Below are 18356 nucleotides of genomic sequence, written 5' to 3' on the forward strand. Positions count from 1 at the left end.
AGTGGTCTGTGTGCATTTATATATAACATAAAAATCCACAGGAAGCACAAGAAAATGGCTTTTAGATAGCTGTCCACTGTAGTGACCACTATGCATGAAAGGGTTAAGAGATCCGTAATAATAATACAAATTTCAGTCCGTAGGTTAGCGCTCTAACGGTCGTCCAAAATGGTCGCTCATCCCGTTTTCAGTTTACAAACTCAACTGATGGACCCGTGTAGATTTTCTCTACATTTTTTTTTATTAAATTCGAAACGGTTTTATTTTATGAAGAGCCATTTGGAAGTTAAAAGTCATCATAGAAGTATCTTCAAAGACCCGCTGTAGATGGTGATGTTGTCAAAGGCTCTCCAGTAGCAGTCAGTCTTACAACAGATCTGAAAAGCCTCTGACTTAACACATGCTAACATCTAAATATTGGCAAGCATCACCATTCCACTTTATATTCCTCGGTTTACTGATTACTAAACCTTTTTTTTTAATATAAAATTTGTATCACCTCAGTTAATTGGTACTCAAAATACGTTTTTAAAACCAATTTCAAATAAGAATTTCCCTTTTTCACTTATGGAAGAAAACATCAGATTTGAACCAGGACTCAATGAGGACAAAGACAGACATGACTTTCATAGAAAATGTTTTATAAAAAGTTTGTCATGACAGAGAAGGCTAACAATAAACTACATTGCATACAAATTATTTTGCATTACTACATTACTATGCAAATTATCTTCATATATGAAGGAGTGTTGGAATCGTTAAACTTCAGGACAGATTTTCTTTAAATGATTGCAGATTCCTGAACTGGTTTAGCGTTCTTACACTCGTTTTCAGTATAGATTTAACATACAGCTCAAACATGTAATACAGCAAGTTTTCATGATTCACCAACTCAGGTCTCCAGTTTTATTCCAAACAATAACGCAAAGACAAACTAAACAAAACCAGGAAACGTCACTGCTGCCATGGCTTGAAGTGTAAAGCATAAAATAAATATTTTATGGCTTACAAAAAATATTAAATACTCCCACACTTCCTCAGTCAGCAATGATTCTGCACTATCTATTCAACTATCTCACCTTCACCGTCCAGGAATTGATTTAAGTTAATATTCTACAGTTCTTTCAAATACTATATATATTTATATATAAAAATATATAGAATGGATCTAAGGAACGATGCGAAGGATTTAATCTCAGATCATTTTGGTTTTGCTGGATTTTTAAATCTATTTCTAGGATATCGGAATATTTAAAGGGCCAGCGATGCACCAAACTGGGAGTCGTTTTCTACAAAAACACTAAACAAAACATATTCCCATGGTGCAATTTGCAACTAAAGTCATCTTTAATAATAAACTTAGTTACATTAACCGGCATAAAAACCAATTAGCCAAACGTTTCACTTAACACTTATTTTAACTTGTTCTTTAAAGGTTTTTAATAACCATATGCGTCTGTTGTCATAGAACAAATAAATGCAGCATTAAAATCAATAATGCTGCCAATATTGCACATCTCTGGAGTTAATAATGATCACATACTGTTTGAAACGTATTTTATGAGAACTAAAAAGGGCTACAATGCCCCATACTATGACCTGAGTGAAGTTGTCCCTCCTACATTCTTCAAATCTAACAAAATTGTTGTCAAATGTTTGCACTGCTTTTGGTTTCAAGATATTAATTAAAGTTAAAAGGTCAACTAACCCTCCCACGTTACCCATAGCTAACAAAATTGGTGTCAAACGTTTGTGCAGTAAAAATTTGTGTTTGTGCCGCTATCATTTTAAAGATATTAATAAAAAAGTTTCCAGAAGTCATCATCAATATCTTCAAATGAAAAGCAGCACAAATAAAATTTTTGCTGCACAAACATAGCCGAGTTGATTGACACCAAATCTGTTTGCTTATCTAAACGTGACCTCTGGAAATGTTTTTTATTAACATCTTCAAAATGAGAGCGGCACAAACAAAAAAATGGCTGAACAAATATTTGACACCAGTTTTGTCAGACTTGGCTAATGTGTGGGCAGGCTGGTTGACCTTTAGACTTTTTAGCTTTCATGAATATATAAACAAAAATTGCACCACAAACAAAAAAATTGCAGCACAAATGTAGCTAAGTTGACACCAAATTTGTCTGATTTTGTAAATGTGATCTTAGAAACTTTTCTATTAGTATCTTTAAAATAATAACGGCACAAATGAAAATTTTGTGTTAACACCAATATAGTCAGATTTGAGTAATGTGGGGGGGGCTGGTTGACCTTTAAACTTTCACTGATATCCTCAAAGCCACAGCAGCACAAACAACATTTGCAGCACAAATGTAGTTTGATTTGAAGACCTTCCATGACCTCTGCAAACATTTATTATCATATTTTAAATGATTGCGGCACAAACGGGAATTTTTGTGGCACAAACGTTTGACACCAATTTTGTTAGATTTGAAGAAGACAGAGAACCAACTTCACTCATGTCTATAATTAAAATCAGTTATAGTCAGTATGTGACACTTCACAGCAGTTTTTGCCTTCAAAAATGAAAGTCCTCTTAGTTAAAAAAAAAAAACGAAACACTTTTCTGAGAGAATTTTCAGATTTTTGGGATCTAAAAGCTGGAAATGGAGCGATAGCGATGAGTTCATTTTGAATAAAAGTAGATAATTTGTTGGGATGGTATCAGTTAGTTTCAATCACACCATCTGAACTCAGGTACTCAGCTGTGTTTCTGTCATGTGCGCAATTAATTTCTAAAGACAGAGGCTCTTTTCTACCCTCCTGGACGGCAACTTTTCAGCTGGCAACTTTAGTGCCATTTCTCTGAAACTTGATTTTTCCTCCACAAAGAAACGTTTTGTTTTGTTCAACCAAGAGGCTCAAATTTGAGATAATTTGGTGACTGTTTTTTTTTAATTGCTTTGATTTAACATTTAATTGATTAGAAAAAGTTTTATCTGTTGCTTCTTTTTCAGGCTCAAGTATTTAGCAGAAAATAATTTAATTTTTGGAGAAGTTTCAAGTTATCTAGTAGTTTTTTTAAAGACCTGGTGATTCATAACATAAACATTAATGGAATACATTTGATGGGTAACTTCAGCGAGGATTGGGTATCACTTATCACTAATCAATAAGTTGAGGAAGGTAAACACAGATAAGGTCATGAACTCGTAAAAATTGGAAATCCACAGAATATTTGAGGATAAAAAAATAAAATAAAATAAAGGACAAACGAGCAAGAGGAAAACAAAGAGACTTTCAAAAGGAAAATGTGGTTAAAGGAGAACTGGGTTGATGTTTTAAAACTGTCATAAGAGAGAAAAAAAGTTAGAAGGTCATGAACTTTACTGCATGTCAGAGCTGCACAAAAGCAGCCAGTTCTTCTAAATACAGGACTGTGCGTTCCCGCCGCACAATCGGATCCCAGCAGCAGAACTGTGCCCCGTTTCTACCAGAGTCCGGCGCTAGCCCAGCTGGATCTGTCCTGAATACGTGGTGAGGAGGAGCATGATGGCGAAGCCCGTCAGGAGTCCCGCATTCTGGATGCCGAAGGTGATGATGAACCTGCTGCCACCTGCGTCCTCTTCCTCACGACTCACCTCGTTCATCTCTGGAAACTGAGACAGAAAAAAAAAAATCAATCTAATTCTTTAATGTAAATCAAAAATACAAATACCATTCATAAAAATTAAAGAAATAAATCATATTTGCTTATATTTGAAGTCAACAAAAAGCAGTAAGTTGATTGATTGATTGATTGACATCTGATGGAAAAATGTTTATTCAAACAGTTTTCTAACAATGCCTCAGAAAAATCAACTCCAACGTCAAACTTTTCAATTAACAAATACGGCTTTTTTTTACAGGTTGAAGGATGAAATAAGATAACTAAATATTTAGTTTGAAGCTAAATATTAAGCTTGTGAACCAAATATTTAGTAAATTAACTAAAAATTTCGTTACGCTTGCTATTTAATCTGAAGCTAAACATTTAGCTTGCTAATCATGTATTTAGTTTAGCTTGCTAAATAAATACTTAGTGAGAAGCTAAGCTAAACATTTAGCTTGCTAACTACTGACCTAGTTAGCAAGCTAAATGTTTAATGTGAGGCTAAATATTTAGCTTGCTAATCAAATATTTAGTTTGCTAATTATTAGTTTAGCTTGATAACTGAATATTTAGTTTGAAGCTAAATATTTAGGTTGATAACTCAATAGTTATTAAACTAAATATTTAGTTGGCTTGCTGTCAAACTGCACATTAACTGCAAACTGCTAATTAATTAAATATTTAGCTTGCACTCTAAGTTTTCTAATGACATATTTAGTTTGAAACTGTGACGTATAAATGAATGAACATGGTCAAAATGACTTTGAAATGTGAACCCAAATTTATTTGCTTATTGCTGTTAGTTTTTGACTATGTAGCTTTACAAATCGCACCACATGCACATTTTCCCATAATGCAAAGTGGTATGTGGGTCATAAATGGGCTAATGGTCCCAAAGGCAGCAGGGGTAACAGCTGAATGTTTTACTTTTCTCCTAAACGACTTCTAAAAGCAGAATGTAGCGACTCTCGATGTGGATTTCCATGTTAGCTCACCATGTCTGCCAGAGCGATGTAGAGGAACATTCCTCCAGCCAGAGCGAAGATCCAGTTCGGAGAGAAACTGTTGCCGGCCAGGATCCCAAAGCCCATGCCCAGGTAGCAGCAGCAGGCCGACAGGAAGTTAAAGAACAGCGCCTGCTGGATGCTCATGCCGGCATTCAGGAGGATCACAAAGTCTCCTGCAGAGAAAGGAACAACCATCATCAGCTGAATTGAAATCATAAAAATTAATTTACTTAAAGGAAACACAGCAATTTCGAAAAAGCTTGTGTTTTTGGTAAAAGGTTTTTTGCATTAGTTTGAGGTGTTATTTTAGCCGCATCTAAAGTTGTGTGAACAAACTTATGATTTTAAATTTCCTTTCTTGTTTATTGGAAATTGCAAAATTGTGATTTTTCAACACTAGCAGAATATTGACATAGATTTGCTCACATTTTTTATGAAAACGCCGACAACAGATGGCAAAGCTTCACAGCTAGGAAGCAACTTTTAGTTTTCCAGACTCACCGAGTTCGTGTGGGAACTCCTCACAAAGAATGGCCACGGAGGTGCTGATGCCCTGGAAGACCGAGGCGGTGAAGGAGGCGCCGATAGCCAAGCCGTCGATGAAGTTGTGCAGGCCGTCGCTCAGTGTGATCATCCAGGCCAGCGTGCCGATGTCAGAGTAGGTTGTTCCCTTCAGCCAATAGCAGCCGCCGCCTCGGCTGCCCGAACGCGCCGCGCTCTCCGGACTCTCAGACTCCTGGAGAGGCGGGAGCAGAGCCGGGTAACCAAACCGAAATGACTCCAGGACGGTTTAACGACTCATCCAGCATGCGACAAAAGCAATTCCTAAAGCTCTGAAGGAATCAGGTGAGGTCAGAGTTACTGATTCGGTAATAATAATAAAGAGAAAATGGCCTCCACTGTAGCAACTCCAAAACATTAAAACCTGTCTGAAATCAATTTAGTGTTTCTCAAAGTGGGAGCCTCAGAAAGATGAAGTAAAAATAGAGAAGTATTTTTTAATCTTACATTTTTCATCATAACTTTTGTTTTCTGTTACTCAGTTTTTTTCTAGAAAATATAAATTAAAATAATTTAACTTCTTTTCTGATTGGCTGCTAGTCAAATTCATCGAGTTGCTTTGCTCCTCAAGCAAGAGATCGAGAAGTTTCTGACCAGACAGACCAAAGAAAGCGACTTGTTTAAAGATTGGACTGAGACTGTTGCAGAGTGGCCTAAAAAAGGCCGTCTGTGAAACCCTCTAATGAGGCTGGATTAAAATAAATTGCTCCACAATGAGGTCAGATTCATCGCTAGTTATTTGCAGCATAGCAAAGCTAGAATAAATCTGTGCAGTGTTACCTTTGCAGGAGGATTCAAACAGTTTGTAGTAAAGTAAAATAATCCGTCTTGTTTTATGTCTGATCCCCCACCTGTGGCGCTTGTCCGGGGCTGAGCATGAGCTCTCCCTCCCCGACCTCGTCCACTTTCCCCTGCGCCAGGCTGCCGGCCTCTCCGTTCTGCTGCAGCTTCTCGCCCTCCTCGGCGTCCCTGTCCGGGGCCGAGTAGCGATCTTCGGCGCTGTAGTGACTGTGGCCGTGGTTCTGGGGTCGAGGAGGCAAAAACAAAACACGGTCAACGATTAACAATGTCAAAAACAGCAAAAACTGATGAACAACAACATTTAATAAGCCCTCCATGTTTATGATAAAGATCCCAGAGCAAACAGAGGGAGAAATCTTCACTTACAAGTTGTACTCAACTAAGAGTCGCACCACTTCAACATGTTTGTACTCAAGTAGGAGTAAAAAGTACCCATCTAAGAAATAAAAATATATATTATATTGCGATAGACACATTACCTATACCAATAAATAATACATCTGATAGAATATTCAATGTTCAAAATACAGAATATTCTCTTAACTCCGATTGAATGAGTTGGTGGAATCAACTCATTCTCTCGCTCTTTGGTTACCTAGCAACAACCAGTTGAGTAACTTTGCCACTTTTTGCCTCATAACTGCTTAAAAATAAAAATAATAAAAAAATGACAGTTTTGAGAGAAAACTGTGGATAAAAAGGGAGGCCACGCCACCAGATCGGCATTATTTCAGAGACTTAAAACAAAAATACTAACAAATAATTATCTATCAATTTATACAAAACGCTTATATGCTCAAGTAAGAGTAAACAGTACAGCACAAAAATACTCGTAAAAGTACATTTTTTCCAAAATGTTACTCAAGTAAATGTAACTAGTTACTACCCAACTTTACATAATCCCTCTAGGTTAAGAGTGCCTGAACCTTTTACTTAATAAGCCAAAACTGTCAACTTAGTAATTGAGGGACACAAAAGATTGCTTTTTAATTATTTTTATTTAAAAACGGTGAAAAAAATCGGCACAACTAACATAGCAAAATATTTTAATACAGTAAAGAAGTCTGGTTTCCATCGAAAATGTATTTCTAAGTTATTATAGATCTGAAAATTGCGCAGTTTTGCCTTGTTTAAAAAAACAATCACTATCTTAACGTCGATGGTTTTTCTGCACAACAAAAACACAAAATCTTAGTTTCTAGTGCAAAAATCTTAGTAAACTTTAAATAAGACAAAAATAACCTTCAAGTAATTTTTCAGCAAGATGTAAGAGCTTGTTTTAAGTAAATAATTCCTTAATATTGCTGAAAAATTAAAATACTAGTTCCAGTAGCAGATTATTTAGCTAATAATGTAACTGGAGGGGTTGCACAGTGGTGCAGCTGGTAGAACTGTTGCCTTGCAGCAAGTAGGTCTTGGGTTCAATTCCCGGCCAAGGGTCTTTCTGCATGGAGTTTGCATGTTCTCCCTGTGCATGTGTGGGTTCTCCCCGGGTACTCCGGCTTCCTCCCACAGTCCTAAAACATGACTGTCAGGTTAATTGGTCTCTCTAAATTCTCCCGAGGTGTGAGTGTGTGTGTGCATGGTTGTGTGTCCTGTGTGTCTCTGTGTTGCCCTGCGACAGACTGGCGACCTGTCCAGGGTGACCCCGCCTCTCGCCCGGAACGTAGCTGGAGATCGACACCATCACCTCCAGACCCCATTAGGGACAAGGGTGTTAGAAAATGGATGAATGGATGGATGTAACTTTAAGCAACCACTAGATGGTGCAGCTGTTTCACAATTAACTCCTTTCTTTTATTCTCACTACATTTTGTGAATGAAATAAAACTGAATTTATTTTTTTAAAATTGTCAGATTACAACAAGGCCACAAACCTGTAATAAATTATTTTGGTTTGGGTTAAAAAAATATTATAATGTGGAGAAGAATCATGAAACAAGCCACCATTGTCAAGGGCACTCCTAAATATTTACAAGAAAAGCTTGTTTATCGGAAACAGGAAGAAGAAATTGAGTTACATTTTATTTGTTTTATTGTTCTACATTATGAGGAGGATTTTTACAAACAATGATTCACCATCTTGGACTTTGACTGACGTGGAAAAACGGAGCAACGCCCCGTTTAAACAAAGGCAATGCAAACAGCCTGTAGAGATTCTGAACATACTTTTTCATCACTTCAGTTATTAGAGAGCAAACATCCCATCCTGCAAGTCAAACCTGCTGCTGATCAGCAGAACAAGTTCAAGGTATTAACTCTGTGGCATGTCGGCAAGAAATGCCAGTTGGGGCAAAAGTTTAGTCTGGTAGATAGATAGATATACCTCAGCTATGAAAATATATAAAACTACAGAGCCTTACAAACTGATTCATGATCTTTATTAACTATTTGTCTTGTTATAATAAAAATCTTCAGTGTATTTCATTGCGATTTTGTGTGACAAAGCAACAAAAACTTTGAAGTTGGATTATGTAGAGACACTGAAGCATTGTTTAAAAATGTTTAATCAAGATAATTGCAAGATAATGTAATGTATAATAATGTAAAGATATTTATTGTTTTTATTTAACCATCAGATTGGTGCAAAGTTCAGCTTTCCAGTGTTTCAGTTCCTGATCATTCATGGAGCTTCTTTAGAAATGTGGACTGCAGACGCTGACATTAGCATTAGCTAGTGCATTGAGAAGCTATTTTAGGCTTGAATAGCTTCCCTAACAGGCTAACTCCTTTTGGCACAACTTGAACATAGTAATAGTCTTTTCCAGCGTCTCATCAGATCGTTTTTCGAAGCAAAAATTAACATCCAGTGACCCGAGAGAAGCAGCTTTGTTATACACTGTTGTTTGCATTGTTGTACCAGAAGCATGCAAATATAAAGGTTTCAGCTCGGGACTATTGTACGTAAAAAACAAACAAACAAACAAAAACAATTCATTGACTAAAATCTATGTAATTAAGTAAAATTGACAGAAGTTAGAAGTCAAAGTAGTTAAATGTAGCTTAAAGTTGACAAATGTCAAAGTGTCAAATCTCAAAGACTCTTGGAGAATATTTGGGGACATGGCAGGCTACAAACCTGGCTCAGTTTTTACCGGTTCTGTTGGGAAGAATGAGTGAATATTCAAGTAAAACTGTGAGCTTAGTTGAAGGTTCATGTAAGTAGAGTTTGCAAAGTGGTGCAGTAGGTGGCACTCTTACATTGTCACTGATGCCCGATCTAGATTTTTGTCAACATCCTACTTGTGTATGGGATTTAGCAAATAGAAACAATTTATCTCCTCCTAATTTTAGTAGAACAGAAAGATTTAGTCAGACTTAATCTCAAACAGCAAAAACAAAGAAAAAGGCATTTTTTTATGAAGAGCATGTTCACTTCAGGACCAGTTTTGTCACATTTGAACCATCTTAGGTTGCAGTATCCAGTAGTTGAACAGAACAAAAGCAGTATTAATATTAACTCACCCCTTGCTTTTGCTTAAGGAGAACCTTGAGAACTTTTTCTGTGAAGAAGAAGAGGTAGAAGCCTCCGAAAACCACGGCCGATTTGGATACGTAGAAGTCCACCAACGGGTCGAAACCGAAGGCCTAACGGACACAGAGAATAATCTGTTAGTTTGAGGAGATTTTCAGGAGCGTATTCTGTAAACAGGAGTCAAAACTGCTGTGTGTTTTCTTTAGGTTTATTCAGTTATTGTGTTTCTGGTAAACTTTAGTGTGTCGAGGTTGTGTTTCGGTGAAAACTAGTTTATTTAATATCATAAAATTAATTTTTAATCTCTTTACAAGTAGTTTTATTGGGCAGAAGTCCAATAAGAATCCGTCACTTCAAGACGGATTCAAAGCTCAGAGAGTCATTTATCTGGCGCCCTTTGAGCTTAAAGGTGTGCTTTTTCGGATAATTCAAGGTACATGAATTCAAGGAGTTGCACAACTGCTTATTATGTTGGTCGTCTGTATAGTTGAGAAAATGTTTGACAGTATTTGAGTCTTAATCCCGCCCACTGAACGTACTCTAATACCGTAAGCTGTAATAGAAATTACAGTTAAACCCGTAATTATTCACAGGCAGATATAGGTTTAAATTAAGCTTTTAATTTTACTAACATGTTTTTTAAAAATATAACTGGAGGTGATTTTCACATTATTGCAGTGTCTGCAAACTTTAATCTGATTGATAATCTGCGGGAGGAACTGAAGTTTAGGGATAGAGACTTTGAGCTCATCAGCAGAGGTAAATAATGAAAACACGAGAGCAAACGTACTAAAATCTGATTTTTAATAAAAGGAAGGATTTTATTACTGTAATGCTAATACAGATCGATTTTTTTATTTTTAGAATAAAATATGAATTAAAGCAATTTTATTTATTTATTTTTTCTTTTTTGCTCTCATTTCCCACTAGAAGCAAGCATTTTGGTTGAAGGAAACAAATTTAAATCTAAATCTGCCAGAGCTGTGAGTAATTTCTGGCCCAACAATTGATTTTTGGCTTAAAGAAACAAACTATGTTTTAGGAATGTAAGGTGTCTTAGTTTTACGCTCTGAGCTGGATTTAAGGCAGATTAAGAGCCTCATGCCAGCCCAATAAAGAGGCTTTAAAGCTTCACACAAAAGAGGATGAATTCAGAGTATTAGGCTTCCTCTGACATCTTCACTTAGCTTTTGTTTAATGTAAGACAGTAAATAACTACAACAGGCTTTAAACTGGCCGCTAGCCTCCAGTTTCATCGCCAAATAAAACGGTAAAAGTAACATTTACTACTCGGTTTATTGCATCATAACCGACACATGTTTGAACGGCGCGGTTCAGACGCTTGATCCGATCACACCCAGGCTCGGTTAAATACATGTGTGAACGCGCTAAAGGCAGATTGAAGATGGCGTGGATCAGAACACCTTCAGAGATCTTCTGAGACACTTTTATCTGCACTAGTTTAGCTTAGCCGTCTGAATACAATCTGCTCTCAGCCACGGTGAACCAATCTACTACCTGACCACTCCCTGAACTCACAGGACGCCATAGGGCTCAATTATTACCTTGGTGAAGCTAACGCTAAATTAGCATTTAAGTAAAAATGAACGACGAAATGCTTCCTGACGACCATGCAGCCCCTCGACTGAATGAGCGCTGATAAAGTGATATTTAAGCAGGTTGTTGAGTGTTTATTTCAAAACAGAACCGCAATAAATTCATTTTTAATCCCACACGGGATTCTTATCGGACCTCTTTTTTTTCTCGTTCCGCCATCTTGTGTCAGCGGCGCCCTCTGCTGGACGGCGACCAAACAACAACACTACACCAAGTTCAAACGTACATTGTAAATTAATCGATTGGAACTAATTTTAATCTAATAAACAATAGAGATTTATTCATAGTCGAATAATTGTTTGCATCCCTATTTGCAATAACTGGCAACTAGTCTTTAAATCGACGTGGGTGAATACTAATGAGTATTTTAGTAATTATTCTGACAATCTAAAAAAAGGAAAATTCTGCAGATTTATTATTTAACAGCTTAATCTTTTTATACAATATTTAAAATATACCAAAATATGCAAATTAATACTTACATTCCTTTTTAGATGGGAAAATAAATATTTTATTGCTTAAAATGCGATAAGAACATTCCTTTTATAAACTCGGGATCATTTGTAGCAAAGGATGCATCTGCAACTAAAACTTAGCATCAATACAGTGTACGGCTGAGCTTTTGATTATTTTTTAGGTTAACCAATTAATAACTGCATAGTAAAAGGTGCTTAATAGGAGATTTTATTTTATTATTTTGCTGAATTTGAACCAGGTGAAGCTAAAACTATGCTGCGTGAGGAGTTTTACAGACAAATATTTTTTTAAATTCTAAATTCAAAATGTATGTATATTTTGTAAAGTTTTGGCTTAATTACTGCCCAAAGTGCCTTATTCTTTCAGTAAATGATCTTTTTTGAGTTTGTATACTCCAGTTAAAGATAAATCGATTGCTAAATTAGTTGATGATCATTTCAATAATCAATTAATTATGATTAATTCGATTAATCGTTTCAGCCCTACTGCATTCTATAAATGAAACTGTATTCCTATAAATTCATTGTTGTAAAGTAATCTACCTAAGCATTTTTGTGTCTAATGTGATTTAACCCTCATACTGGTGGTTTTGTTTTAGTGATTAATTAATCTAAAAAAATTAAAAATATATGTTCTTATAGTAGAAACTCAAGTAGAAAACAATATAAAACAGTAATTGAAGCAGAAAACCCCCCAATAAATTTCCAGGTGGATTAAATGATGTAAAATCAACACCGAGAATCTTTGTGGAGAAATGAAAAACAGCCCTGAGGTATGCAACTCTACCTCGGGGATGAGCTGAAACAGGGCGTTGGAGTACAGCGTGCCAATGGCCAGGGCTATGAAGTAGAGCAGCAGCCGCTTGTAAAAGGTTTTCTTCATGAAGGGCACCACGCTGGCCCCGATCAGCGAACACAGAGAGATCAGTGTCACACACAGGAGCCCATAACCCCAAACTGATCAACGGAGCAGAAAGGAAAGACAAAGACAGCCGGTTAGTGCGGTGATTATCTTATCTGATTATCAAGGTAAGGATCACCAAACATTCCTGTAGGAGAAAGAATTAAACAAGGAGCCCGTTATCCAGTGGGAATCTGCCCTGAGGGTGACTATTTACCTTCCTGTGAGGAAGTTTGAAACCCATCCATTTCCTTCACAGAGGAAGTCATTATTATGCATATACAGTCATTGTTCCAGGCTGTTCAGATGTCACTGTGTGGATACAGGGAAAACCTGAGCAGCGTCACTTCTAACAAAGAACACTAAGGCAGCGGCACTGGAAATCCTTCATGTATCTATGTGTGTTTTTTACTAGGGATGCACGATTTGTCGGCCTGAACATCAGCATCGGTCGATGTTTGTCATCTTTTAACATAATAACAATAACAACAACCAATGTTTATTTCCTTCTTGTTGCCGTTTGTGAAAAGAGAGTCCTTTTGTCACAGAATTTAAAGGTTTCAGAAATGTATATATTGCATTTAATATCAGTTATCGGTCATAACAGGAATATTAATATAGGATATCTCTAGGGAGATTGGTGCCTCCCTAGAAAACACTAAATTTTTCTGTTTATATTGGGGCAAAATACAATTTATTTGGTCTTTACTGGATTAATGAAACACCAGACTAAATCTGATGAAGACCAGATCAATTTTAAGTGTATGTATTTTATTTTGAATGTTTATGTAACATCTACACATAGATACAAAAAGCATGTCAAATGCCAGGTAAGGTTAAGAAAAACCACCATCAACAAACAAAAGCAGGAAGAGGAAAACCACCAATTAGAAACCTGATCAAAGGGGAAACAACTGTCTCTTCAAAGAATGAAATGAAATAAGACTCCGACATATTTTTCAGCTTTTATTGCTTTTGTTTGTGCTCTGAAAAGGTTTGGATGTGTAGAAAGGTGTAAAAGGTGTACGAATACAGCCAGCTAGCAAACCTCAGGTATGAGCTGGAAGACGGCTGTGGAGAAGAGCGTGCCAATGGCCAGAGCGATGAAAAAGTTCAGCGCATATTTCATGCAATTCGTCTTCATCAGAGGTACGATGGCAACTCCGGTGAGAGAGCAGGCATTGATCACGGTCACACTCAAAAAAGAAAAACCCCACACTGCATGTGGAATAAAGAGGAACATTAACACACCGGGAAGAACCAACTGAAATTACGTCTAGTTTTCAGAAATGTGTTTTAGAAAGTCCACTTTAAAAATGGTTTCGAATATTAGCTGTTAAACATAAAGGATGTAGAAGAAAAATAAATAAACATGATAAAATACCAATAATACGATTTCTAAAAGGTTAAAAAAAACAATCAAGAGTTGTCACAAACAGAAAACAGTAAATATAAACTGCAAAAAAATAATTAAACTTGTATAACAAAAATATTAAGAAAAATCAGCTTTTTTTATCAAAGCTGTTGCATCTGTAAAGTTTCTCAAATAAAATGTGAATGGGCTCTTTGCACGTCAGCTTCCGCGTTCGGGGAAAAGCGGCTCGGTCTATTGAAAATGGCATTTTAGGTGCTTGCAGGGCTTTCCCAAGGTAACAATTAATGATCTATGTCGATCTGAAGCTCCAACAAGTAAGCTGGAGAAAGGTTTTAAGATGTTCGCCTCGTTATACATTCATGGATATGAAGGTGAGTTTTACTTTCTTTAAACTTTGTGGCTAACATTAACTTTAGCTTATGCTAGTAGGCAATACTAGCATTCTTGGACATTTTCATTATAAAAATGTACTACTTAAGTATCTAAACATTTTAATCCATTCTAACGGACAATGTTTTTACCATATTTTGTATTTATTTTCAAGTATATTACGTGTGTTTATTGTCATTAGTGTCAAACAGAGACCAAGTAATGGGGGAGATTACGGTTCGGGCTTTTGGTAGAGCAGCTCTGGTGTCAGAGTTCTGGTTCAGCTGACTGTTCAGGTTCAAAGCTGTTGCTTTTAGAAAAATATGGCCGTGTTCCTTAAGGTCTTCGTGTTATTTCGTTTTGTTACTTTTGCATGCTTCTGGTGAAGCAGGACGGTGTTTACAGCAGTGTGTTCGGGCGGATCAGTTGCTCGGCTGTCTGGCTCTGGTCTGCTCTCTGGTTCCCACAGACTCGCGCTTTCAGGCTGAATACAGAAGTGATTCCATGGAAATAACACAGGACTGTTCGTTATACGTACAATACGTACAATGTTCGTAGTATTGCTTTATTTGCTCTGAAATACGACTTTGTCTTTTCTAGTTGTCATGGTAACTCAAAGCGGAAACAAGAAAGCCGCATTTCGCTCATGCGGATGTGACGTCAGCGCCTTATGTGCAAAGAGCCCATTTGTTAGTGTTAGTAATGCAGTTGATAACGTTGAGACATTTTCCTGCTCTTTCCACCTGTGCCCTGTTGCCTAGCAACCGTTCCAGCACTAAACACTAGCTGCTAAAAATGGAGTTTGAGTTTTGCTGCTACTTAAATAATTTATTAAGTAGGTTACTGAATTCATTAAATAAATATTTTCTTGTAAAAATAATAATTTTTTTTATGTAGATGACAAAGTACACAATCGCTTTAAAACTTTAACTTTTAATATACTTACACAGCCACAGCTTTTGTCCTGTTGTCTAGCTAGTTTGAATTGTAAATTATTCAAATTTATATCCATATTTAGCATAGAGGAAGAGGCTTAAAATACGTTTTGGCAGTACATTTGCCAAAAAGTAAAAATAAAAAATTCCCAGAAAAAAAATCATTTTGTCTAGATTTGAAGAAAACTGAACATTATCTCTGAATTACAAGATTTAACATGTCATTATTATTTTTTATTTTACCCTAAAATGTTTAGAAAAAAAGAAACTTAAAATCAGAATAATGTCCATGCTCCAAAAAATTCCTTTTTTCTGTTTTTTAGCTAAGTTTGTTTGCATAGCTTTATTTCTTTATAAAGAAATTAGCATTAGGAAACTAAATTTATGTATTTTATTTTTAATGTCCTGTAACAAATATAATATCAGTAATTCAAAAGAGTTGAAACTCAACCAACAAGCACTCAAATACAAGACAGTTGGTGAGGTAATCATGACGGTAAAGCAGAAAAACATGAGCAAAGACACTAAATAGGAAAATAACTAATGATATTTTAAAAAAATATTTCCACATGGAGTTCTGTAAATAAATTAAAATGTTCACATGTTAAAGCAGAGATAGCTGAAGCATGTATCTAACCATTACACCTGCCTCGGTGCTGCTGGGAAAGCTCTGCAGGATCTGAAAGGGGAAACTGCTGAGGAGCCAAAATAAGCTTCTCCTAAGGGGGTGAGGCGAGGTGAGAGCGGCTGAGGAGGAAAAACAAAACTGTCTGTACAGAGAGAGAGGCCAAACTCATTCTCTCACCTGTCGAATGATAAATACAGGACATTTTCCCACAGCAAAATTCAAGCACTTCAAAGGTAAGTTTTCAAACTTTGCAGATAAAAACAATACAAATGAACTACAAATATGACATAATTTATTACAGTCATTACTAATATTTTGTGATAGTATCCTACAGTAGGGACAAGTTAAACTAAAATATAACAAAATTGTATGTCTTGGAATGTGTCTCAACTGTTTCTCATCTGATTCGTCTGAAAAAGATACAAAAAAATCTCTAGAGATATTCTCGCTAAGGTTTCTTTCATTTAATTTTGGTAATTCTAACGGACCTAAAACAACAGAAGTATGGTTTGATTTAACTTCAGAGAGTGAGAAAATAAATGTTATTATCTTTCCAAATTCAGACTCTTAATCAAACAATAGATTGCACTTTATTTAGAAAAAAACTTTGCGGTTTGAATATCAAGCACTTCCAAGGATTTTATATAAAATCAAGCACTTTCCAAACCTTGAAAACACCTACTTTCAAGGATCTCAAGCACCTGTAAATAGATCCAGTTTTACAACCATCTAAGTAATTTCACTCTTACAGATGTCCTCTGCAATATCTTTTGCAGTTGAAAAAGTAAAACAAAGTCTGTGTGATCAACAACAACCGACAGAGGCCTCTCTATTTTCAGTATCTACAAGAAAAATTACTTCCAGGTCCTTCAAGGACGGCCTGCAGGCTGTGTTCACGCAGCACTACGGATTGAGTTACAGTGACTCAGCTGCTGATGAAAGATGAGCTTTCCTATGGAGACCATTTCATCTGGATTAGATCCATACCATACTATGGATAAGCAGGTGAAGCATTATTGATGAAGCTGAAAGGTTATTGATCAATACACTCTAAAACTAGAAAGTAGAACATTTGGCGGATGAATAATTTCACTTTAAATGTGCTTAAATGTCTAAAAATAACAATGAAAGAAAAAAGTTAGAGATAACACAACAAAATGTATATGCAGTCATAAGAGTCACTTATGCATAAATATGTAAAAAATATAACAGAAAAGAAGAAAATAGCTATGCTCACGCTAAACCACTAAACCCATAAAGGAGTTAGCTGAAACTAAGGCTAAACTGCTAAATACATAAAAAACATTAGCAGATTCTAACACTAAATGGCTAAGTACATAAAATCATCAGCAAAAACTAACACAAAACCACTAAACACATAAGATCATTAGCAGAAGCTACCACTAAACTCCTAAATATATTAAAGAATTAATAAAATAGCAAACGCTACTGCTAAACCACTAAGCATTAATTAGCATAAGCTTCTGCTAAACACATAAAAGAATTAGCTAAAGCTACGCTAAACCACTAACCACACTGAACAACTTAGCACAAACCAACGCCAAACCATTAAAAACATTAGCAAAAGATACTGCTAAGATGCTAAAACTATGACAGAATCAGCAGAAGATTACGCAAAACCACTAACCTCATTAACATTAAGCAAATTAGTTGAAGCTAATGCTAAATCACTAAACGCAATAAAAAAAGTAGCGTCTCAGCTTGTGACGACTTGAGGGATTAGCATGCTAACTTTTATGATGTTTCCCAGTAAGACACTGCAGTATTATTCTCACCTTCTGCATCTGAAGGCCTGGGGGCGGGGTCAGTGTTTAGCTCCTCCCCCTTTTTCGTCTTGCAGGTGCCAGCGTCCAGCTGCTGCAGCATGGTGGGGCACAGCTCCTGGAGACCCGGCCCGTCCAGCCGTGACTGCTCACTGATGCTGTAAATGGCCAGCGTGTCTGCAGGCAAGCACTGGGAAAGCAAACATTGGAACCAATCGATCAGAACAAAAAAACCACCTGCCTACTGCTAATTTATTAACATCTTTTCATCAAATACGACTTTTAACAGTTGTTTAGATATATTCAATGGGGAATCAGGTTTCAAAGTAAATACAGGTTTTTGTTTCTTTTTAATGTACCAACCACTAATCGTACATCTATCTGTGCTCAGCCTGTTGCAATAATCCAATAAATTAACTGAAACAAGCGTGATAATTTCCATGTGCATGATTGTTTTTCTTGTGTTTCTTTTTCTGACAAAAACTGGATGACAAAAGTCTTAAGTTCGGTGCTTTGCCCTCAACTGGCCCGTTTTCAAGCACAACTTTGTTTACAGAGACTTCATAATTAATCTTATTTGTTGTTGATGTCATTTTGTTTATTTATTTTGGATATTTAAATGTTTTCCAGTGTCTGCTTCATCTTTTTGAGAACACAGCCTTTTTCCTGGAACAGTTACAAAATCACTGCAGCTTTCGGAGAGCAATTTAGGAAACGAACAGAAGACTCCTGATTTGACCCATGAGTAAAATCTGCATGCATCAGTTTATTTTGTGTCAGAATCCTCTGCAACATTACATACCTGTTTAAATGTTCC

At 36.3% G+C, this 18356-nt stretch overlaps 1 protein-coding gene across 5 annotated transcripts in view; it reads right to left on the reverse strand.

Annotated features, from left to right (window-relative positions):
• Positions 1–620: 620 nt before the first annotated feature.
• The window catches only part of slc39a14 (solute carrier family 39 member 14), a 31743-nt gene continuing 14007 nt past the window's right edge, over positions 621–18356 (reverse strand). For 4 of the 5 annotated variants that reach the window (XM_028032966.1, XM_028032965.1, XM_028032962.1 and 1 more), the window contains exons 4-10: positions 17552–17729; positions 12335–12504; positions 9445–9567; positions 6030–6200; positions 5119–5353; positions 4606–4790; positions 621–3617 (exon numbers count right to left, since the gene is read on the reverse strand). In XM_028032966.1, the coding sequence (XP_027888767.1) occupies positions 3465–3617; positions 4606–4790; positions 5119–5353; positions 6030–6200; positions 9445–9567; positions 12335–12504; positions 17552–17729 (1215 nt within the window). In that variant the 3' untranslated portion in view covers positions 621–3464. Of the gene's footprint in view, positions 3618–4605; positions 4791–5118; positions 5354–6029; positions 6201–9444; positions 9568–12334; positions 12505–13496; positions 13667–17551; positions 17730–18356 lie in introns of all 5 variants that reach the window. The other variant, XM_028032963.1, reaches the window with a different exon arrangement.

The sequence above is a fragment of the Xiphophorus couchianus genome, chromosome 12 (assembly GCF_001444195.1).
Source record: "Xiphophorus couchianus chromosome 12, X_couchianus-1.0, whole genome shotgun sequence".
In the NCBI taxonomy this organism is placed as follows: domain Eukaryota; kingdom Metazoa; phylum Chordata; class Actinopteri; order Cyprinodontiformes; family Poeciliidae; genus Xiphophorus; species Xiphophorus couchianus.